This window comes from Erythranthe guttata, chromosome 6 (assembly GCF_056151865.1).
Source record: "Erythranthe guttata isolate IM_541 chromosome 6, IM_541, whole genome shotgun sequence".
NCBI classification, from domain to species: Eukaryota; Viridiplantae; Streptophyta; class Magnoliopsida; order Lamiales; family Phrymaceae; genus Erythranthe; species Erythranthe guttata.
This window is the reverse complement of record NC_142538.1, coordinates 4,814,711-4,836,452: the sequence shown is the minus strand read 5'-3', so window position 1 is coordinate 4,836,452 and position 21,742 is coordinate 4,814,711. Positions and strand designations below refer to the sequence as shown.

At 35.3% G+C, this 21,742-nt stretch overlaps 6 protein-coding genes across 7 annotated transcripts; 3 read left to right on the top strand and 3 right to left on the bottom strand.

Moving 5' to 3' along the window:
• The first annotated feature begins 1,288 nt into the window (after positions 1–1,288).
• Positions 1,289–2,368, top strand: LOC105977623 (phytolongin Phyl2.2-like). Its single transcript, XM_013002948.2, has one exon. The coding sequence runs from the start codon at positions 1,289–1,291 to the stop codon at positions 2,081–2,083; it is 795 nt and encodes a 264-aa protein (XP_012858402.2). The 3' UTR covers positions 2,084–2,368.
• LOC105977621 (chlorophyll a-b binding protein 3C, chloroplastic) lies at positions 2,327–3,249 on the bottom strand. The gene has a single exon (XM_013002947.2). It carries the CDS (start codon positions 3,247–3,249, stop codon positions 2,449–2,451), a length of 801 nt encoding a protein of 266 aa, XP_012858401.2. The 3' UTR covers positions 2,327–2,448.
• Positions 3,250–6,115: 2,866 nt separating this feature from the next.
• Positions 6,116–8,281, top strand: LOC105978025 (uncharacterized). Its single transcript, XM_013003434.2, has 3 exons — positions 6,116–7,054; positions 7,148–7,752; positions 7,850–8,281. The coding sequence occupies exons 1-3, from the start codon at positions 6,364–6,366 to the stop codon at positions 8,156–8,158; spliced, it is 1,605 nt and encodes a 534-aa protein (XP_012858888.2). The 5' UTR covers positions 6,116–6,363; the 3' UTR covers positions 8,159–8,281.
• Positions 8,282–12,265: 3,984 nt separating this feature from the next.
• On the top strand, positions 12,266–13,814 carry LOC105977470 (uncharacterized). Its single transcript, XM_013002776.2, has 2 exons — positions 12,266–13,027; positions 13,589–13,814. Exons 1-2 carry the CDS (start codon positions 12,422–12,424, stop codon positions 13,652–13,654), a joined length of 672 nt encoding a protein of 223 aa, XP_012858230.2. The 5' UTR covers positions 12,266–12,421; the 3' UTR covers positions 13,655–13,814.
• A 762-nt stretch (positions 13,815–14,576) lies between these two features.
• On the bottom strand, positions 14,577–16,357 carry RKD4 (RWP-RK domain-containing protein). Its single transcript, XM_013002612.2, has 3 exons — positions 16,225–16,357; positions 15,072–15,720; positions 14,577–14,953 (listed from the first exon to the last, which is right to left on the bottom strand). Exons 1-3 carry the CDS (start codon positions 16,302–16,304, stop codon positions 14,780–14,782), a joined length of 903 nt encoding a protein of 300 aa, XP_012858066.2. The 5' UTR covers positions 16,305–16,357; the 3' UTR covers positions 14,577–14,779.
• Positions 16,358–18,490: 2,133 nt separating this feature from the next.
• On the bottom strand, positions 18,491–20,944 carry LOC105977918 (uncharacterized). Of its 2 annotated transcripts, XM_088819587.1 has the most exons (4): positions 20,678–20,944; positions 19,493–20,248; positions 18,764–19,227; positions 18,491–18,665 (listed from the first exon to the last, which is right to left on the bottom strand). In XM_088819587.1, exons 2-4 carry the CDS (start codon positions 20,218–20,220, stop codon positions 18,634–18,636), a joined length of 1,224 nt encoding a protein of 407 aa, XP_088675713.1. In that variant the 5' UTR covers positions 20,221–20,248; positions 20,678–20,944; the 3' UTR covers positions 18,491–18,633. The 2 variants fall into 2 exon arrangements, with proteins under 2 accessions (XP_088675713.1, XP_012858770.2); XM_013003316.2 differs by having other exon boundaries at positions 18,491–19,227; positions 20,678–20,915.
• Positions 20,945–21,742: the final 798 nt, after the last annotated feature.

The window sequence follows — 21,742 nt, the reverse complement described above, 5'->3', positions numbered from 1 at the left end:
TAATAGATCTTTTTGTCAAAACAATATTCATAAACTTATATAAAATAAATTGCAATATAGTAACATTTAGTTGAATAAGTAGAAGTGTCTTAAAAAATAAAATTTTGAAATACATAGAAATTCGATAGAGTGAAAACTTTAAATATTGAAAAGAAAGAAAAAAATACTTTCTTTTTTATGTTATTTTATTTTTTTATCACAAGCTTTAATAGAGATTAGGGCTTGAGATTGTAAAAAATATTTTATAGGATAAATTATAAAAGAAAATTAAATTTAAAAGGTGGAAATAATAATTTATTTTTTAATGTGGGACATATATAAATATTTGTAAATAAAAAATCAATATATAATAGTAGATAAAAGTTAATATACCAACCAATTACTAATTATTTGTGCATATATCTATCCAATATCTATAAATATTAGTATATATATATATATATATATATATATATATATATATATATATATATATATATATATATATATATATATATATATGTATATATATATATATAATAGTAGTAAAAAAAAAAAATGCTGGGGGGACAAACAACAACCCCCTCTTGCCCTATTGTAGTTCCGCCGGTGCATATGTGTCACTTTTTTTTTAATTGAATTTTCTTTTTTTTTTTTGCATTTTTATTTAAAATTGAAATACTATTAAAAAATATAAAAGAATAATAAAAATACAATAAAATTTATAAGATTAGGTAAAATCGATTTTATTGTATAAAAGACTAAAAACATAATTTCTGAAATTACAATATATGTGCGAGGGACGTGACAATACACATTAACCTCTTCTTTTTACCTATATTATTAATTTAACCCAATATCATTTTATTCTTAGAATTTTGTCCAAATAAAATTAAATTCGAGAAAAGTATTAATTAATTAATTAATTAATTAAATATACTTTTCTTCAATTTTTTTTAATTAAATATATAATTTTAATAACGTTAAATTAAAGCAATAGAAGCACATGTGATAGAGGAGATATTCAGCACCACGTTAGGAACAGTTGCTTTTCGCCAGCCAGGTCAAAGGTTCATCATCCCTTCCGATGGATTTGTCTCCCTTCCCCAAACCCTAGAAATATCTTCCTTTCAGAACCCCCACAGATTTCCATGGACACACGCATTCACATTCGTCTCCGAAGTCTGAATCAACGAGCTATTTGAATCTCTACTTTTTTTTTCTGAAAAATTGAAGAGGGAGGGGGAGGAGAAGAAAAAAAAAAGGAACCTTTTTTGATGATTTTTCCTGTTCTCGTCGGGTCAAAGCAATGAATCCGGATCCGGATCTAATCCACTACGCCTGCATCGCCAAGGGCACAACCGTACTAGCGGAATTCAACTCCAAGGACGCCGCCCTCGGCGCAATCGCGGCCAAATGCCTCGCCGAAACGCCGCCGTTCCACGCCACCTTCACCCACACCGTCCGGTCGAAGACCTACACTTTCCTGATCGACGACCCCGTCGTCTACTTCGCGATCTTCGACGAGAGATTGGAGAAATCCGAGGGTTTGGCGTTTTTGAGGAGCGTGAGGGACGCGTTCGCTGGGGTTTCCAAGGGTGAGAAGAGTTTGGAGAGTTTGAGTTCTCATTGCTATCAGGGTGAATTCAATCCGGTTTTCCGGCAGTTGTTAGGGTCGAGTCGGGTCCATATGGACGGAATCAGATCTCCCAGAGGGCAGAGATTGGGCGAAAATGGTGTTCTGCAATATGGTTCGGGTCCGTTAAGGGGGAGGCCGAAGCCCAATTCGGAGAAGGAGTTGAAGAAGATGAAGAGCAGGTTGCTTGGGGAATTCAATTTCGGAAGAAGAAACGGGGTGAAGAAGGAGGAGAATGACGAATGCAGTGGTGGCGGAAGCGGAAGCGGAAGCGGATCGAGCGGCGAATTATCGATCAGCAACAAGAGTGGGGTTTTGTATTCTGGAGAATTGTTGGGGCACCAAAATGCAAAGAAGATTTGGAAGAAGCAAGTTTGGTTTATTCTGTCGCTCGATTTCGTCATTTGCGTGATCTTGTTTGTTGTCTGGTTGTGGATTTGCAGCGGCTTCAAATGCATCCGCAGCTGAATAAACGACTGTGAGCTCCTTCCCAATCAATTATATGTTAATTATTACTCCATACGATATGTTGAATGCTGATCGATATATATAGATGATGTTTCCTTTTCATTTATCGGAATGCTTTGAAGTTGTGTGTGTATACATACACATTACTTACAGAGAGGTCCTGTTGATGAAATGGATCGAAAGATATTCCGAGTATCATAAATTATGTATATGACTATTATTATGTTTGTGTGAAGATAACTCTTTTAAGTTTCTGCTAATATGAATGCAACACATTCACATTAATTATAGTATTCCAATAATCCACAATAACTTTACATTCATCCTTAATCAATCCAAATTCATTACACTCTTGTATGTCAATTTCACTTTCCGGGCACGAAGTTTGTTGCAAAGGCCCATGCGTTGTTGTTAACCGGGTCCGCCAGGTGGTCGGCAAGGTTCTCCAATGGGCCCTTTCCGGTGACAATGGCTTGAACGAAGAATCCGAACATGGAGAACATAGCAAGTCTCCCATTCTTTAGCTCCTTAACCTTGAGCTCGGCAAAAGCCTCCGGGTCATCAGCCAGCCCCAACGGGTCAAAGCTACCACCCGGGTAAAGTGGGTCAACAACCTCACCGAGGGGCCCACCGGCAATTCTGTAGCCCTCAATAGCTCCCATCAAAACAACTTGGACTCCCCAAATGGCCAATATGCTCTGAGCATGGACCAAGCTTGGGTTGCCCAAATAATCGAGCCCGCCTTCGCTGAAGATCTGAGATCCGGCCTTGAACCAAACCGCCTCGCTGAACTTGACGCCGTTTCTGGCCAAGAGCTCGGGGAAGACACACCCGAGAGCTCCAAGCATGGCCCACCTCGAGTGGATCACTTCAAGTTCACGGTTCTTGGCGAATGTTTCGGGGTCGGCCGAAAGCCCAGCGGTGTCCCAGCCGTAGTCGCCGGGGAACTCACCGGTGAGGTAGCTAGGCGCCTCGCCGGAGAACGGGCCCAAGTACTTGACACGGTCGGGGCCGTACCATGGGCTGGCGGACGAGGCGGGCTTAGGCTTGGCGGCGGTCTTTCTCATTGAGATCCTGCCGCCGTTGGCGGTACTGATCTCGGGGGAGAGGTTGACTGCCTGTCCGGCGAAAGATGGGGAAGAGAGGGCGATTGAAGAGGCAGCCATTGTTGTAATTAACAAAGGAAAGACTTAGTGTTTGCAAAAGACTGTTTGTTGGGTTGATTTCTCAAGGAAGGCAAGTTAAGGTATTTATATGAATTGAGGCTAGTAGATATGAGAGCCCTTATCTATGAATATCATACGTGGCATTTGGAAATCTTGACCTGGAATATCCATTTGGCACTGGCTAATCTATCACCACTAAAAGGAGTGAGTGTGTTGTTTTGATTGACCAATGAGGTTTCGCCAAGTGTGCGGCTGGAGGGTGAGGTGTATGTATGAAAATAGGGATGCTTGGATGAGGAGCTCTAATGTGGATATCTGAACATCCTGAAACTGAAGCATTGCCACATGAATACGATTTTCAGGGAATTAAGAATAAGAAATGAGACACCAACATCAAAGCGTAGAAGTAAACGACCGAAAGATTCACAATTTCAAGGCTAAATTACAAACAGGGGGTAAATTACGACCACCTCCTGACGTAAAGTTAAATTACAAAAAAAATCCATCGTATTTGAGTAGTTACAAGTTAAAACCACCACCCATCAACTATGAATCTTCTTACACGTCCACCCTTGTGGTCAAATTCAGTGGAATCTTCTAGATTATGTGGAATATTCTTCAGTTTATAGCCGTTTTACCCCTTTCGAGCTCCACATTTCAAAACAAGATGATTATAAGATGTGTCTCTTGCGTTGTAAATATCAGATTGTGGTGTATCAGAAACTGTATTTTTGCACAAAACAGTACAAGCCAGAGAATATTCCACAAAATCTAAAAGAAAACTTTGTTGAATTTGACACCATAAGGGCGAACGTATAAGAAGATTCATAGTTGATTGTGATAGCTGAGGGTAGACCTGGCCACGATTCGGTTCGGTTTCGGTTCCGGTTCCGGTTCTAACCGAACCGGTGATCAGGTCTAGCTGAGGGGATTGTTTCGGGCCTTCGGCCAATAACTTAATTCCAATAATATTTAGTTTGGCCAAATTTCAAAAATGGCAGAACATGCTAAAGATTAATTGGGCCTTGGACCGACTTGGAAGATATTATATGCAGTTTTTTTAAGGGTCCAAATGTAGATAATGGAGTATCAACTTCAACATCTTGGTTTTCTGGTGGGCCCTTCTTTCCTTAAGTTATTAATGCATTTATTTCTTATTATAAAAAGAAAAAAAAGAAAAAAAGAAAGAAATCCCCCCTCTTTAAAGATTTCAGAAAGTTCACCCAATCATGAGTAATATATATAATCCCTAGTTATCCTTGCAACTGGGCCCACCAGGTTTGTTGTATGGCTTCATCATGAGTGTGTGTGAAAAGTCTCTTGGAGTGTATGTACGCGTGTGTGCGCGCGCGTAAATATGTATAAGTGTACGTTAAAGTTGAGTATAATAGATTTTGAACAGTGTTAGTTGGTATATTAAACAATATAAGTTGAACTATTAAACCACATGAGTTGAGTTAAAGACGTAATGGATCCATACGAATCACATCTGGATGAATCCCAGTACGATCTACTTTGAATCCATTCATGGATCCTAGTTCTTTTTTGATCCGATATGCATGGATCCGAACCGGATCCGGTCAAAGTTCAAATTACATATATGAACATCAAAAAATTCCTCAATAATGGTATACATTATTTTACACTCTTTTAAATTGTTAAAAACCACTAGAGATATTCTTCCTTCTGTTGTCAAAATCCGACATAAATATTTATTACACTTTATTTGTAGATAGAAAAATAGATATAGATTAGGGTATATATATGTATATGTATTGGTAGGCTGATATTGTGGTCCATGTAAATTAAATGCAATGTTCTTGTGGTGCATCAAGAAACTAAATTAATAATACACACTACCAGCTGAATTATTAGAGTAGGTAACACTTGCACTCACCCTATCAAAAACATATCTTTTTCCATGTGGTTTCTATTTTTCAGTTCAAAATCAATCATGAATATTTCATTATTGTATTGGAAGAAGTCGAAAATCGCGTAAACCTAATACTTTATTGTGCATCACGAGCCTCGTTTGATAAGTTTGATTGACCTCCATATATTACTATCAAGAACAATATATAGTTACTTCATAATGAATCAAGCCAAGGGATTTTGATGCGATATCTACCATAACATTATTTGATAAAATTAAGGGTAAATTACGGTTATCTCTTACAGCAAAGAGTCAACTTACGAAAAAAAATTAAAACTCCTCTGGTTTGAGTAATTATAAACACTCCCTTAACTATGCATTGTAGTATAAAAAAATCCCTATTTCAGCAGGTATCATAGTTGAGGGAATAATTATAATTACCCAAATATTATGGGGTTGTTTTGTAATTCAAACTTACTTAAGGGGTTGGCCGCAATTGGCATAAAATTAATTAGTATAGCCGTAAATATAATAATGAAAAAAATGATATTTGAGTACAAGAATATCAGTGTAACTGATTTATGCCTCACGTAATTAAATATGGCAACACCTCTTATTTCTGCATGGAAGTCATAACATGTTGTGGGGCTATTTACAGAAAGAGATGGACCGCCAAACTAGTAATTACAACAAGAAACACTTAATTAATTTATGGAGATGATGTAATATTATTATTTATTATATTTGGGTTTATTAATTAGTTCCTCAATTTCCTAAGAATTTTCATCAATGGTGACAAAAAATTCCAGGAATCTAGCCCATTTTGCTCCCCACTTTCATAATTAAAAACTGAAGAAGGGCACAAAAAAATTTTATTTTTTGGATAATTAATTTATTTATTTATAACTGTGGTTTTTTTTTCTTTTTTTGCAGAATTTTCATACGTGTCAAAAGTCCATGCTTTTGGTGTTGTCTGGCAAATTAAATCAAATTGTACTTCAACAATAAACAGAGTATTAAATTACCAGATTGAGAAAAAAGAACATTTATTGTTATTGCTTTTGAAAAAAGCTGATTTAATTTCGATAAAAGTTTGTAGCTGAGATTCAATTTTATTCAAATCCCCGCCCACTTCTTGTAAGAAATTCCTCTGTTCATATATTTTTTTTGGTTCAATTTAATTGATTTGGTTTTATAGCATTGTTCAGAGGAGGGGTGATTTCGTAATTTTGAGTAAAATTATGGATGAAATTGGTGTCTCGGATACTTTGTTTGATGCATCTGAGTACAAAAATGGCAGCAGCTTTTACCCCATGCTTTTCGGTGCTTTCCTCGCTCTCAAACTCATGCCGGCGCCTCAAATCTGCGACGGAAATTCGTCGGAAATTTTGACGATTAGCGACGAAAACAAACTTGTTCGGAAAAAGCTGGAGGAAGCAGAAAAGCAGATATCCGAGCTGAAGAAAACGAGAGCCGACGACGGAAAAGCCAACGAGAAAGTCGTCGGCATCTTCGCCGCCAGAGAGCAGACCTGGTTCCACCACCGGAAGATTCTCCGGCGCCGAATCGCCGATCTTAGTGACAAGTTGAGTGAAACAGAGGTTACGTTCCGAGAGAAACTGAAGGCGGCGGAAACCCTAGCCGAGGAAATGACGGAAGACGCAAAACGACACCGTATCGAAATTGCCGATCGCAAAACAGCTTTCATGGAGCTCGAAGCAACCAACCAGAGGCTGACAATGGAGGTTGCTAAAATGCACCAGGATTTGGAACACAAGGACCAGATTCTTACGGCAATGCTGACGAAATCGAAGATCGATACGGCCGAGAAGCAAATGCTTATAAAGGAGTTGAAATCTTCCAAGACGAAGCGGAAGCAGGCTGAGGCGGAAGCGGCTCGGTGGAAGGCGATTTCCGAGTCTAATAAACACGGTGAATTTCGATCGATGTGTTTTTGATGCAGTAATTATTGCTTGAATTTTTGGCGCTTTCGTTTAATTTTTTCGTTTTTTTTTATTGTTCAAGGTTTGACAGGGGAGAATGTTAAAGCTTTTGTGGAGCAACTGAGGCACAAAGACGAAAAGTTGGAAGCGTTCGGTTACCGTTTGATGAGCATGGAAATCGAGTCGAATAAGTTGCAATCGCACATCAAAGATCTCAATCACGAAACCGAGAAGCTAAAGCAGGATAACGCGAAATTGACGAAATTACATTTAAGTCCTCCAAAGAATAATCACCGCCAAAATTCTCCACACGACAACACAGTTAATTGGTCGAAAGTGAAGATCGTCAAAACGAAACCAAGGCAACAAGAAATGGAAGCCATTGCAGAGGAAATGGATATTGTTTCGACACTCGAATCTCCAAATGAAGAGACGACGAAACAAGGGCAAGAAAGTAATTCTACGTGGAAGATGGATATCCAAGCACTAGGAGTCTCGTATAAGGTCAAGAGACTCAAGCAGCAGCTTCTCATGCTCGAGAGGCTCACGGGAAAGAAAGAAACCGACGAAAACGAAAAAAACAAAAACGGGGCGAACGGACTATTCTCGCTCACATCACTAATGAACAGACAAATCGAGCGGTACCAATCTCTCGAAGGAAAGATCGATCATCTCTGCATCAGAATGGTATATTCTTTTTACTTAAGAATTTGATCGACTAATTTGAAAATCGATCTCATATTATTACGATTAAAAAATCGGTGTTGTGTTTGACGAGATGCAGCATGCGAAGAAGCTGGACTTGAATGCCAACGTTGAAACGAAAAGGATGGAGAACTTTCTAGAAGAAACGTTCGAGATACAGAGGTATATGGTTTCAACGGGTCAAAAACTAATCGACGTGCAAAAAAAGATTGCGTCCGGTTTTGTTGGTCCGGAAGACATCGAAAGCTTCGATTTTGAGCGATTTGCCGATAGCTTAAAAAAGCTATTTCAAGAAGTGCAGAGGGGGCTCGAAGTACGGATATCGAGAATTATCGGAGATCTTGAAGGAACTCTTGCATGTGATGGTTTCCATTTATCTAGAAGATAGTTATTTTGTAATATCAATTCATTTCAGAATTTTTTTATTTTTTTTTCTAATTGGATTTTACAATTTAAGGTAAATTTTTAAAATGACAAAAAATAAATAATCAATATGGAGATTAAAACATAATTCATTTACTCTGAGAAAATTCAAATGCAGAACAGAGAGGAAATAAATATAAGTAAAACTCTAAAAAAATCATCAAGCTGTGGGAGAGGGGGCAGCCGCCGCGGCCGCCGAATGGGTTCTTTTTGCGCCGCGCGGCGGCCACCGTGGGAAGGGAGGCCAACTTCCACCGGCGGGCAAAGGCGGCTGAACGAAAGGCCAATGCGGCCATTGGAATCCGCCGCCGGTGATCGGCGGCGGAACAAAAGGCCAGTTAGGCCATCCCTTAGGCGGCCATTGTATACCACCGACGGCGGCGGCAGAAGAGTCGGTTTCCGATGGGGTTTTCCGACCAAAGCCATCGGAAAGGAAGCAGGAGAAACATAGGACAAGGAAGAGAGCGGTTACTTTCGCCATGGCAGTCGAAACTTTTTTACTGTGATATAGAAAATGATGGGTAAATGGATTTATTTATAGTTTTGAATTAAGCAAGTTTAGTTATTTAATAATAAATTTTGATTGGATGATTAAAAATATAAAATCATATCACTTTGTGGGACATGCTAAATCCCACACTAAAATTTACTAAATCCCACACATAAATTAAAAAAAAAAAAATTCTCTAACTTTTTTCTATGATGATTTTTTCCATGTCACTCAAAATCCGTTAGTCTTTCACGTGAATAATCATAAAAAGTGAGTTTAGGTTTATTATATTTAATATTTTTCAATTTCATTATGTCTTTTTTATTATTTAAATTCATATTAATTCGAATTTTTTTCTCAAATTCCAACTTTATTTTAGTTTGAACACATGAAGATTTTTCTCAAATTCGAACTTGGAATGATATGGACGTTTTTAGTGCGTGGTTTTGTGAAAAAGTTAGGGAAAAAGAAGAAGGGTGGGGAAGGAGAAGATGAGATTTTAGGGAGAAAATTTTTCAATTGTGTGTATGATTTGGTAAAATTGGTGTGGGATTTAGCATATCAGTTTGTTTAAATAAGGTAAAAATATTTTAAGTCATCTTTTTCCTGTTATATATATCCATAAATTACGTAAAAAATTAAAATTTAAATCACCTTTTATACTGCACAAAAGATTTTATAGATTAATTTTCAGTTATTTCAAAAAATTATATATAATATCACTTGCAAAAATAGAACTTATGATCACGTTGTCAACACGTGATTAATAAACAATATCTAAGTAATACTATTAAGTTAAAAAAAAAACTCCCTCCACTTTAAATATTTATATATTTAGAAATAATCTATACAATGTAACTAAAATGTTTAATAATTAGTTTTACCATGTACCAACTTACCACCCGTAACCAATTGAGCTTCACCCAGGGCCGGTTCTGAGGGGAGGCGAAGTAGGCGGTCGCCTAGGGCCCCCGAATTTTTACGAAAATTTGGGGGCCCCAAATTATTTTATTTACACTTTATATATTAGTACTTATTTTTTTAAAAAAATATTATATATAATATTTTGGAATATCGATTCTAAAATAAATTTAAACTAAATGATCAATAGATTTTTTGTAATTTTCTTAACTTTGGGGCCCCTAAATATTACATTTATAATGTCTTAATTACTTATTTTTATTCTAAAATAAGAATCAATATTGATTAGTGTATTCAAGTTTATAAATATTTATGAAGTCTATTTACTATAAAGATTATACGTCACCGGAGAAGTGAACCAACAAATCATATTTTTTATTTTTTATTTTTTACCACATTTTTAGCTACTTTATATTCATACATTTCAAAAAATATTTCGGGGGCACCGCCCCCCGAACCCCCATAATCTTTTATTTCATTATTTTTAGAAAATATTATTTATACTTTTTTAATACATTCAATTTCGAACACCCATTAATAAAAAAAAATATATGGTTTATCAAATAGGGGCCCTCTTTTCAGTTGTTCTTTAAAACCTCACCTAGGGCCGCCGAATTCTCAGAAACGGCCCTGACTTCACCCATGCAGCGGCCTAATAATTTACTTCTTCTATATGTGAGAAATAATGTTTAAATAAATTATGAATATTATAAGCGAATTTTGGAATAATTAAAATAAAAAAACATGTATCCTTAATTATTAGAATTTCTAAAGTAATGGATAATATGAAATAAAATAATTTCTCCGGTTGGCAATCAATGGTTCCTTCGACCCTACACCCGGTGAAAAACTCGGTGGGTCTTCTGCTGCCACGCTTTTTTTTTTTTTTTTTTTTAAATCCTTAAAGGTAAACCCTAGCTGGGAATCTATTATAAAATACAAAAAAGAGACACGTGGCAGCAGAAGACTCACCCGGTATTTTTCACTGGGTATAGGGTCGAACAAATCGCAATCAATTTGTAACGAAAATTTTAAATTTAATAATTAAAATAATATGAACCTAAAATGAGCTCAACTGAGTTCGGGGGCTTACTCACAAGTAATTCTGGATTGGGCCTATCATTTTAAACTCATAGCCCGGTCGATTTTGGGCTGCTATAAATTAATAATTATATAATAACTACCCGGAAAATTACCCTTTTACTCGCTTACATTTGGTCTTCTATATTCACAAAAAAATATATTTAGTCCCTCGTGTTTCAATAGTTTAACATTTTTTTGTTATTTACGTCAATTTTCGTTCGTACTAACGGAATCAAGCATGTGTCCATCTCTTAACTGACAGGGTAACGATAAATTAACGAAAATGACAAAAAAATGTCAAATTGTTGAAACATGAAGGACCAAATACGTGTTTTGTGAACATGGAAGATCAATTAGGGTAAACTTTATCACTAATCAGTAATCAACCTTTATCTTGGATTTTTGAGTCGAAATAAAAGTGTAATCAAGTTTAGCGGAAAACAATGAGAGAGCCATTATTTTATTTTTTTTATCATTTTCAAGTACTTAAAATACTTTGGGCACATATGACCTATAATATGATGAAAATAACAAATATGAACAAAAACATTTCTTTGGGATAACTGTTTAGATGCAAATGTCGAAACAGTTTGAGAAACAAAAATTGTTTTAACATAATTTATTTTTCAAAATTCTTAACTTATATATAACAAATCATGAATTGAGATGTCATACATGATATGACACATCACTAGCAATTTTTGGGGTTAGAAATAAGAAAAACATTTAAGATGAGATGTGACCATGCACATCAACTTGTTGTATGAAATATGATAATATGAATTAAATGATTTTAAATGTGTGTATTTCAAATCCAATATAAAATAATTTAACTAAACTTTAGTTTAAACTGAGGGTTATAGAGATTTCGCCAAAAAAAACTCCATCAATTAATTAATTAGCAAGCCACAAATGTATTATAAAGACTCCATTTATTTATATCTTGTCTTCAACTAAGTATATGTATATTGATGATAATTTATTCAAATTTGACCAAATTTAAACAAGAATGTGCTTATTTAAAGCCCATTTTATAGTGTCATTTAAACATCAATGGAAGTTAGAACTTATACACCATATATATATATATATATATATATATATATATATATATATATATATATATATATATATATATATATATATATATATATATATATATAGACAAAATGCACTTCACCCCCTACAAATTTCCTATTTTCGCACTTTCACCCCTAAACATTAAAAAACTGGATAATCCCCCTTCAAAATATAATTTTGGTTTCACTTTGCCTCAGAAGCCAATTTTTGGTGGGCATTGTGCAACAAAAATAACATTTTAAAGGGGCAATAGGCAAAAATATAATATTTTTAAGGGGTAACATGCAACAAAAATAACATATAAAGTGGCAATGTGCCAAAAAAATATTCAAATGCCGATGAATAATCCATCAAATTTTGCTACCGAGACAATTTGCAACAAGAATAACATTTTGAAGGGGTAAAGTATTATAATTAGAAACTTTTAGGGGGTGATGTGCAATTTGACCTGTATATAAATATGTCCGTTACTATATAATCCACTACTTCTTTATTCGTGAAGACTTGAAACGAGGAGCCTTCTCATGTTCAACTGCAATTAACTCCCCACCACCCCACCCCCTCAATCAATACATACAGAAGCATGTACGTATATATATATATATATATACACACACACACACACTAGACTTAATTAGCTTGTTGTTATCAGCTATGGGTTTTGAGGTAGATGATCGATGTGAACCAAACTCAACACCAAAACTAACTTTATCCAAACTTCCATTCTCCAAGCCAATTCGAGAGCCACTGCTCATGATGCAAACGCCGCCGCTCCGCCCCTCGGTTTCGATCCCGTTTCGGTGGGAAGAGGCGCCGGGAAAGCCTAGATCCGCCGCGGCGGCGGCGGCAGCCTCCTCCCCGCCATCTTCCAGGTGTACTCTGGACCTGCCTCCGAGATTGATGCCGCACCACGACGACGACGAGGATGAAGCTAAAATTACCGTAATGTCCTCGCCGACGGACGTGTTGGATGGGCCTTACGTCGGCCGATCGCTGTCGCTCGCGTGCACGTTTTCTTTCCGGAAAGGACCGGTGGCGGAGGTGGCGAGGCCGTCGAAGAGGGACGGCGGTGCTAGAAACTTCGATTCCGGAAGGTGGGCGAGTTTCAGCGACGAGGAGGGGAAGTTCGCTAAGGGTAGTTTCGACTTTTCACATACGCTAGGCGATTTCTTTAGGAGAGAGGAGAATGTGAATGCCACAAGAGTTAGGAGGAGGAGGAGGAGCTTGTTCAATTTGGCAGCCATAAACTCTAACTCGTGGGTCAGTTTTTTTTCTCGAATTTAATAACTACTCTTTTCGTGTTAGTGATTAATTGGCTTAATTCCACTTTTGTACACTCAAAATATACAATTTTAGCACTTTACACTCTTAAAAATAATTTATGGCACTTTTTACTCTAAAAATATGTTTAATTATTCAGCATAGTCTATATTTTGGACATAATTTTTATGTTGTTTTCTTATTTTCTTATAGTCAATACGGTCATTTTTGTCTATTCAATTGATTTTTTTTTCTTCAGAGTGCAAATTGTTAATGTATTTTCGAGCAAAAATGACTGTTGACTATCAAAAATTAGGTCAATGACGGAAATTCTGGCCGAAAAATAAACTATGGTGTAATTTGAACGATTAGACATTTTTCATGGGTGCAAAGTACCATAAATTATTTTCAAGGGTGTAAAGTGGCGAAATGATACATTTCGAGGGTGCAAAGTGAAATGAAGTCGTAATTAATTTACACCTATTTAATTTTAATTTGATTCGGAAATCAATTAATTATCTAATTTCTTTTTTTTTAAATTGATTGTTTGATCATTTACAGGCTAATATATGTGCAACCATTAAGCAGGCGGCGGTCCCGTGGAGGCGGAGGCGTAGCCGCCGGTGAATACCAACATCGGAGTGTTTTTGTGTGTGCCGCTGAAATATGAACCGCCGGTTTGATTTTCTGGTTTAAGGATGCATTGAAATTGAATTATCTACCACGGTCAAATTAATTTATAAAATTTTCTTATCTTTTACTAAATTATATAGATTTTTGATTTATATATTTTTTGAGTGATTTTCTTTTTGTTTTTGTAAATTGATATGTTGACCAAGTCAAAACCTAACACTGAGGTTTACCATAAATTATTCAACCACCAACTATAATAACTTCAAATCGTATACTACACGCACATATATAAATTGTTATGGTATGGTATCGGAATATATCGCCGTATCGTTTTCTCCACATATTGTACCATATCATTTATCGTATCGTTTCGTAAGATATTTAATTAATTATTAAAAGTAGCACATAATATATATCACATTAATACAATAAGAATATAAAAATTAATAATTTAAAGTGAAATCATTCATTCAAATAGATCTAATATCAAGTTTCAACTTTTTAGAATGTTAGTGTCGGTTTTATTACATTTACTAATATAAATTGCTTTTATCTGAAGCATTTTTTATTTTTTTTTTGTAGTTTTGCATTGATTAAAAGAAAAAAAAGAAGAAAAAAACACGATTGTTATAAGTAAAATGTGCTGAAAATTGCACAAATTACCCCCAAATATGTTGAAAATCACACGAATTACCCCTAAATGTGTAAAAAAAGCGCACAAGTCATGCACCTGCACCCTAAAAAACAAATATCATAATTATAATATCGTATCTTATCGCGATATCTAACGATATTTGATTACGATCGATACATATAACGAGTCGTATAGTTTCCATAGAAATCGTATCGTATCACGATGTTGACTACACTGCTAGCTACGTACTTTAATTAGAAAGAATAACAATATAACCAATTGAAAAAGAATTGTTTTATTTCCTTCATGAAACACATCTAATAATAAAAATAATCAAAATTAATCTCAATATTCAAGAATATCAAACAAAATAACACCTATTGTTATAACAAACAATTAATAAATAAAAAAATCCCAAAAAAATGAATTAATCAAAGACTAATAATAATTTAATTAAAAATAATTAAATAATTGAATATAATTATTTAAGCAAGAGCAGTAGCTTGCTGGTGAAGAAGGGACCTTCTCTTCTTGTAGTTGGCCTTGAAACAAGCTTGTCTTAATTTCTTTGTTATCTCAGTCAACTCCATTTCTGGTATTGTCTCCATCATTCTCTTGTGTTCTTCCAGCATTTCTATCTCACTAGTCAACCCCAATTCCTATATATATACCAATTAATTAAAATAATTTATAATTAACAAATTAACAAGTATATATAAAAATAAATTATAATTTACGTGTAACGTTTTAAGGTTGTAATAAAATTTACGTACGTACCCTAACGTTATGGATAAGGCACTTCAAGCTCTTGATCTTGCGGTGAGGCCAACGAGTGATGTTGAGTTCTCGACACCGTTTCTTGAGTACGGTCAACCCCACGTTCAGTTCTTTTGCAGCTTTCGTTATGGGGATGTGGAAGTGCTTTTTTATCTCTTCCAGCTTCAACGACGACGATTTGTACCTCGTCGTTCCGTTTCTTCTTGCATCCATATTGATACTACTCGAATTGCTCGGGAGTATTAGTTCATCCAAATTTTGTTGTGGTGGTGGATTATTAGTGGACGAACCGTACATTGATCCGGTGGTAGGAGGAGGATTAACGATGATGTCATCATTTTCTTGATGATGATCGATTATCGCATGATTAGTGTCGTTTTCTTGCACGATCATCGTTGTAGGAGGATTAGGGTTCTGATCTTGAAGAATATTGTTGTGCATCAATGGTGGTGGTTGGTCGAAATCCCATAACCCTAAATCGTCTGCGATTTCTTCGAAATCGTTGAGCTCGACATGTGGCGCGATATGATTCGTCATCGTATGATGATGATGATGAAACAATGGAAGCGATTCGGAGTATTCGAGTAGAGGATATAGACCAAAGTTGAAACCCTCTCCACATTCAAATTGTTGATCCCATGATGAGTATCTACAAAATAAATAATTAAATTTAATTAATTTAATTTACAAGTAATTGTTAGTGACAAATTAGTGTATATACATACACAATTTATCCACCCTAATAAAAAGAAATGCATAATTGGTATGTAAATCCAAGTAATTAAGCCAAATTAGTAATTCGTCAACGGCTCTATATATACGACGTACACGTGTAATTCAAACGAAAACTATAGATGAATGCTGTCCAAAAAGCACACGAAAAAATCCCAGAAAACTCGAATTCACGACGCAAATCCATCGACTAGATACTTGTTTCTAAATATTTTTTGGAAAAAATTATTTCAACGAATGCGTTTAAAGTATGCGAGGATCGTAGAGAGACTAGCTAATAAAAAGAAATAAAATGGAAAGGATTTGAAATCGAGAAAGTTCATTAATTCCGGCCATGGCTTCTCGATCGATCCGCCGGTTATATATACGAAAACAAAAAATAAAATAAAAAAAAGGTAAGCGAATCGAAAGGTTTTATTACCCGAGGTTTGGTGATTCTTCAAAGAAGAAGCTGCAGCCAGCTTCATTCTGATTATCCAACTTATATGCTCTGGAAACCATTGTGCTTATGAGAAGGGAGAAGAGAGTGAAAATAAATAAATTGGATTTGTGGCTTATATATATATAAATAAATTGTTGGGGGAGAAATAAATAATAAATAATTAATAAATAAATAAAAGGATTAATAAATGTTGGGATGAAATGGATATTGAAGTTGGTGCACACGATTATGGGGGTTACGATAATTACTATAATTATTAATATTAAGGAGTACACTTAATATATATGGTGTATTAATTACAAAACAATTACCAATCACACACTAAATTAAAATGGGGGCTGCATCATCAGATGTATTTGCTGTAATGTACTCATCAATTATCTTTCTTTTTCATACTAATCATGTATCTACAATCTGCATTTGTAGTATTGTAAGAAAAAAAATTAAAAAAATATATTTGTAGTATTGTAAGAAAAATAAAATGCATCTATAGTGTATTCATATTAAATTTTCAAATTCAGGAATGAGGAAGGAAAGTACTCATAAAAATTAATTATAATAATGCTCTTTATCTACTTTATTTAATTAATCTACGCATTTAATTATGTAAAATATATAGTGCTAAATTTTCACATAAAAAAAAAAGATACGGTCAAAGTGCCAAAAGGGAAAAATAAATAAATAAATAAATAAAATAGAGGTCAACAGGGAGAATTGACTATAATGGTGCAGCATAATTTAATTCCACCATTTTTGAATTGAATCAAAATAGGATTTAAATTGATTTTTTCAAGATGAGTACGGTTTAACTTGTACTATGAATGAAGCCTGATAAGATTAAATTTTAGTCAAATTTTGGTATTATATACGTGGAACTTTCATGGTTCGGGGGATGCAACATTATATTCCCCAGGCATTAAATTATCATGTTCCAAAATTATTGGAGACAATGACATTTTGGAGATTAAACAAAATAATAGTTCTTCCAATTTTAATGAATTTTAGAATGCTTCCAATTTTTATTTTGATCGTTGGATTTTGGGCTCGATGGATTAATTAATTCAGCCCATTAACTCGTTTTTCTCTGAGGCGTCCCAACAATTAAAAGCCCAATAGCATAAAAGACCAAGTGATCGGTCAAATCTTGAGAATTCTCTAGATCTTGAATCTTGACTGTCGGTTCTCTCTACTTCGACCATCACCACTTGTTCGAGGTATTTTCTCTCTCAAACTCTCACTCTCTTATGGTCGTACCACCGCATTGAATGCGTCTTGGCATTTTCCGGTGACATGGTCGTTTAACTATGACGATGGTTGTAGCGTTTATGTTCTCTACTTTTGAGACAATCCTTCTTTTCAATATGTATAGCAAATCATTTTGTGGGAGAGAGGGATAGAAAAAACTCATTTGAATCTCTTCCTAGTTCTTAAGATCTTTGCTCTTCAGTGAGCGAGTGAGACCTACTTCTGAGTGAGGGAAACACAAGATAGTTCAAAACCAGTGAGATTGGGGGTTTGGGTGAGAGAGTTGACCAAAAACAAAGTGATTCTGGTCAAACTTAGGATTCCGGTGATTGTGCTTTGTATTGGGCTGTTGGTGCCACCACCTTTGGAGTCTAGACGAGAAAAAGGTGACATTGAAAATTGAGCCGCAAATGAAAAGCTTAGCATCTTGGAAACTTGGGCCCATCTTCCGGTTGAAGAAGCCAATATGAGAGGATGCATAAGAGATGATGATGAAGAAATACCCTTCACTGCAGCCATGAGACATGGCTGGTGTAAGGGGGGAGGGAATGTCACGAATTAGGCAAATCGAGTTTCGGTGATTAATGAGCCGAAGTGATGTTGACTGAGAGGAGACTCAAAAGTGTTATTTATGCTTTACGATTGTACGAGTTATACAATTCTGCTTTTATTTTCAGTCTCAACTCTCAATTGAGCTGCAAGAATCTACACAATGTGCTGCCAGTCCAACGGGAAGATGCATTACTCAGAATGACAAAATTGTTCGGCATATTCGTAAACAAACATTATTTTTATTCTTAATTTATTTTCCGAAACACCTCCCTCTCGAAACGAAATGTAAATCTGTCCTCAAAATATCAAAGTATTCAACTCTGTTTTTCAAATTGACAAATCAAGATCAGTAATGCCATTATCTGCAGTTTAAGTTCCCTGATTGATTGTGGAGTATAATATAATAGCCCAGATTCAAATACTAAGAAATACGAAATTAAAGCTAAAATTGATAATACAACACCACAACTATTTATTTACCAATCCATACAAAATTTACATCTAAAGGGTGCATATTTACAGCAAGGCTAGCACAGATTTACCTGCACCAGAGATAACAACACATTCGACAATGGACACCATTTCTTCTTCTTACACAATTTTACACGAGCAACCACTACATCCTGCGAATTTACGATATATACATAAATATTGGTTTTTCAAAACAACGAAATTGCATAAAAGAAGAGCACAGCCCTCTAAAAGGGAGGGAAAAGCCAACCGATGGTCCAACCAACTAGCAAACCAGCACCGGCAAGACTCAAACCAAGTGCAAAAGCAATCGCGCATCTGCTTATATGATTGCATCTCGGTTTCGCCGTTTGCTTTTTGGCAGTTCTGCGCGGGATTTTCCTCCATGCAGTGCCTTTACTTCGAACGCGAGGTAAGAGAATCGGAGGGGTAAAAGAGTACTCTTTGCTCCTAAGATGAAGGCACAATGTCTCCAGCTGCAGAATGCGGACCCACTGCCTGTAAGCAAAGAGGCACGATGCCTGTCGGAAGAAGAGATTGATGACGTCATCCTTTTCATCACAGGCTTTCTGTGCCAACTTCTCAGCCTCCCTTGCTTTTGTTTGAGAATGGCAGAGTGCCTCTAGCAGTTTACTTCTGCTGACATCATCGCTTGGTTCTTTTGTATCCGATGATTCCACTTTGGGTCTAATAAAACTGTCTGAACAACGACTTCTGCATAAGAATTGTTCCTCTAAAAAATTAATGTGTGTAACAGCCATCACTTATAAAACAACCAGAAAAAAGCAGTGAGTTCTGTTTCGTATTCTGAGAGCTTGAGTAGTTAGCGTATAATGGTATATTTTACGTTCTATAAAGTTAACTGCCGGTACAAAATAAATCCAAGAACATTTTATTTGCGAAATTAGCATTGCCAACACATTTTGCAGCAACTAACTCATGAATAACAATTAACAACCATTCCGTTCAAATTTCGTACCTGGAAATTCCATCGGAGTCTTGCAGTTTGCGCTCCAATATTGATCCTCGTTTACTACCCAGTGACCTATCCATTCTTACAGAAGCCGGATTTACTTGAGTACAGTCATCAACAGAAGAGATTACTTCATCTACCATTGACGAAAGAGTTTCTCGAGAATCCATGACATTTGTCTCTTTACCAACGTGCACGGATTGAACTCCTGGATCTTGATCTCTAATATAGTGAGATGAAGTCTGAGAAACCAAGGGTGTTAGATCATCTTTATTAACAGCATTCCACCATGGTTCAATCTTCTTGAGTCCAATCCAATTCGAATCCAGTTCAGAATAAAGCTTCTTCGGCCTTTCAAAGAGCGGGAAATTGTAAGCGTCCAAGCCCACCACATCGTCGTTTACAGTAGATTTGAATTCTTGAAACCAACTGTCTCCTTTACTTTTGCAAGGAGAACAAAAATGCTCCAATGGCAAATCCGAACAAAAAGCAGCACTATTTTCGGAGTATATCGTGCAATACTCCTCGATGAGTTTCGCATCTACATCCACCACGTTTAATTGGTTATGGGAGAAACCTCTCCCAAGCCCGTGATGAAACCACCAATTCGTGTCATGTACCAAATCGGGACTTGAAGAATCACCTTTACATGATTTGCTGTCATGGACAAAACTATATGACCCAAATGCTGACTCACTGGAATTTACACCGTAGTTCGATTTATGTGTAGACATTGACAAACAGTTCAAACTTCAGATATTACTGCGCCACGAAAGCCAACATTAAGCCATGAATTAGAGATTGAATTTTCCACGTTTTTTTATGTAAGGACAAACAACCCACACACACACACACACACACACACAAAAAAAAAACACTGCTAAACACGAATTCCACTTTTGTTAAGAACAAATAGGAAACAGTTGAACTAAACCTACTTAAAAACCAAATTATAGAAAAATAACGATGGCAATTAAAAAGGATCGAGCAATGAAATCATCATTAAGTAATGAAAAGTGAAATTAATTCTGCTGAAAATTTAACCCATAACAAAATTCCCAAAAATCAAATAAATAAATCTAAAGCTTATCAAATTAAGCAACTTAGGTATAGATCATACGAATTGAAATAAACAAAAGACGAATTACTAAAATTTAATTGAAGAACAAAGAAGAAATATCAGAGAAATACCTGATCGGCATGGCTTACGAATTGGATCATTATTCTACTGTGTTTTCCCCCCAAATTAGAAGAAATTAGAAGAAATCTGATGAAGATCGGAGATGTGAGAGCTACAGAGTTTCGCTTGATTTATTTTTTCCTGCAAAAGGAGCTTCATTCCATTGGAAGTTACTTGTTGAATGCGTATTCTGCAAAATTGAGAAGTCACTTTCTGAGATCCAACTTTTAGCAATCAATACTCGGACTCGTTTAAGATTAATATTAACCATTGAAGTTAATTACATTCTTTGTCCTGTGTGAAACAATAAAAAAATAAACGAGTAAAAAAAATAATTTGAAATAGCACCGACAAGGAAACAAGGATACGTGAAACTGAAATGTTAAATGTCGTTTCAATTTTGCTAATGTCGTTTTGACTTCGAATCTGATTTTGATATATTTCTATTTTGATTTTGGCAAAATTCGAAACACGAAAACCGTAGTCATTTGGGTTAGCCCTCTAATTCAACTTAAATCCGCTAGATTGGATGCCGTGTGACAAAGTTATGCATGAATGAGTCACATTTTGAATTTTAGATACCTCAATAAATCAAAGTTGTGGGCAGTAAGCATTGATTCATATATATCTTTCTTGTCCAACATCCAATTTTGGTGATTCAAGTTGGATTAGAAAATTAACTCAAAATACTACAAATTCTATTTTTCGGGTTTTGCAAAATTTGGAATTAAAAATGATCAAAATCACGTTTGAAGTCACAACGGTATTATTAATGCTCGAACGACATTTATCACATCCCTATGGGAAAACCGCATGTATATATTTATAAATTATAAATATAATAAATAAACGTATACAAGTTTTTATTTATATATAATTTTTTATATATAGTTCAAAATAAATAATATTTTCAATTTAAAATTGATATTAAATCATATCAATAATTAGAAAATCAACAAAAATATTTAAATAATTAGAAAATCAACAAAAATATTTGAAAATTTGCTACTCAAACATTTTTCTAACTCTTCAGAAATTATAAAATGGTCATAAGGTGTTCGCCAGGTATCCTCGAG

Excerpts from the sequence above, each read along its gene's own strand:
- LOC105977918 (XM_088819587.1), bottom strand. The coding sequence starts at position 20,220 with ATGTCTACACATAAATCGAACTACGGTGTAAATTCCAGTGAGTCAGCA. Across the intron at positions 19,228-19,492 it reads GACTCCGATGGAATTTCCAG|AAGTCGTTGTTCAGACAGTT; the intron begins GTACGAAATTTG and ends ATTCTTATGCAG. Across the intron at positions 18,666-18,763 it reads GCTAGTTGGTTGGACCATCG|GATGTAGTGGTTGCTCGTGT; the intron begins GTTGGCTTTTCC and ends GTAAATTCGCAG.
- LOC105977470 (XM_013002776.2), top strand. The coding sequence starts at position 12,422 with ATGGGTTTTGAGGTAGATGATCGATGTGAACCAAACTCAACACCAAAA. Across the intron at positions 13,028-13,588 it reads CCATAAACTCTAACTCGTGG|GCTAATATATGTGCAACCAT; the intron begins GTCAGTTTTTTT and ends GATCATTTACAG.
- RKD4 (XM_013002612.2), bottom strand. The coding sequence starts at position 16,304 with ATGGTTTCCAGAGCATATAAGTTGGATAATCAGAATGAAGCTGGCTGC. Across the intron at positions 15,721-16,224 it reads GAAGAATCACCAAACCTCGG|ATACTCATCATGGGATCAAC; the intron begins GTAATAAAACCT and ends TTTATTTTGTAG. Across the intron at positions 14,954-15,071 it reads GCCTTATCCATAACGTTAGG|GAATTGGGGTTGACTAGTGA; the intron begins GTACGTACGTAA and ends GTATATATATAG.
- LOC105977623 (XM_013002948.2), top strand. The coding sequence starts at position 1,289 with ATGAATCCGGATCCGGATCTAATCCACTACGCCTGCATCGCCAAGGGC.
- LOC105978025 (XM_013003434.2), top strand. The coding sequence starts at position 6,364 with ATGGATGAAATTGGTGTCTCGGATACTTTGTTTGATGCATCTGAGTAC. Across the intron at positions 7,055-7,147 it reads TTCCGAGTCTAATAAACACG|GTTTGACAGGGGAGAATGTT; the intron begins GTGAATTTCGAT and ends TTATTGTTCAAG. Across the intron at positions 7,753-7,849 it reads ATCATCTCTGCATCAGAATG|CATGCGAAGAAGCTGGACTT; the intron begins GTATATTCTTTT and ends GACGAGATGCAG.
- LOC105977621 (XM_013002947.2), bottom strand. The coding sequence starts at position 3,249 with ATGGCTGCCTCTTCAATCGCCCTCTCTTCCCCATCTTTCGCCGGACAG.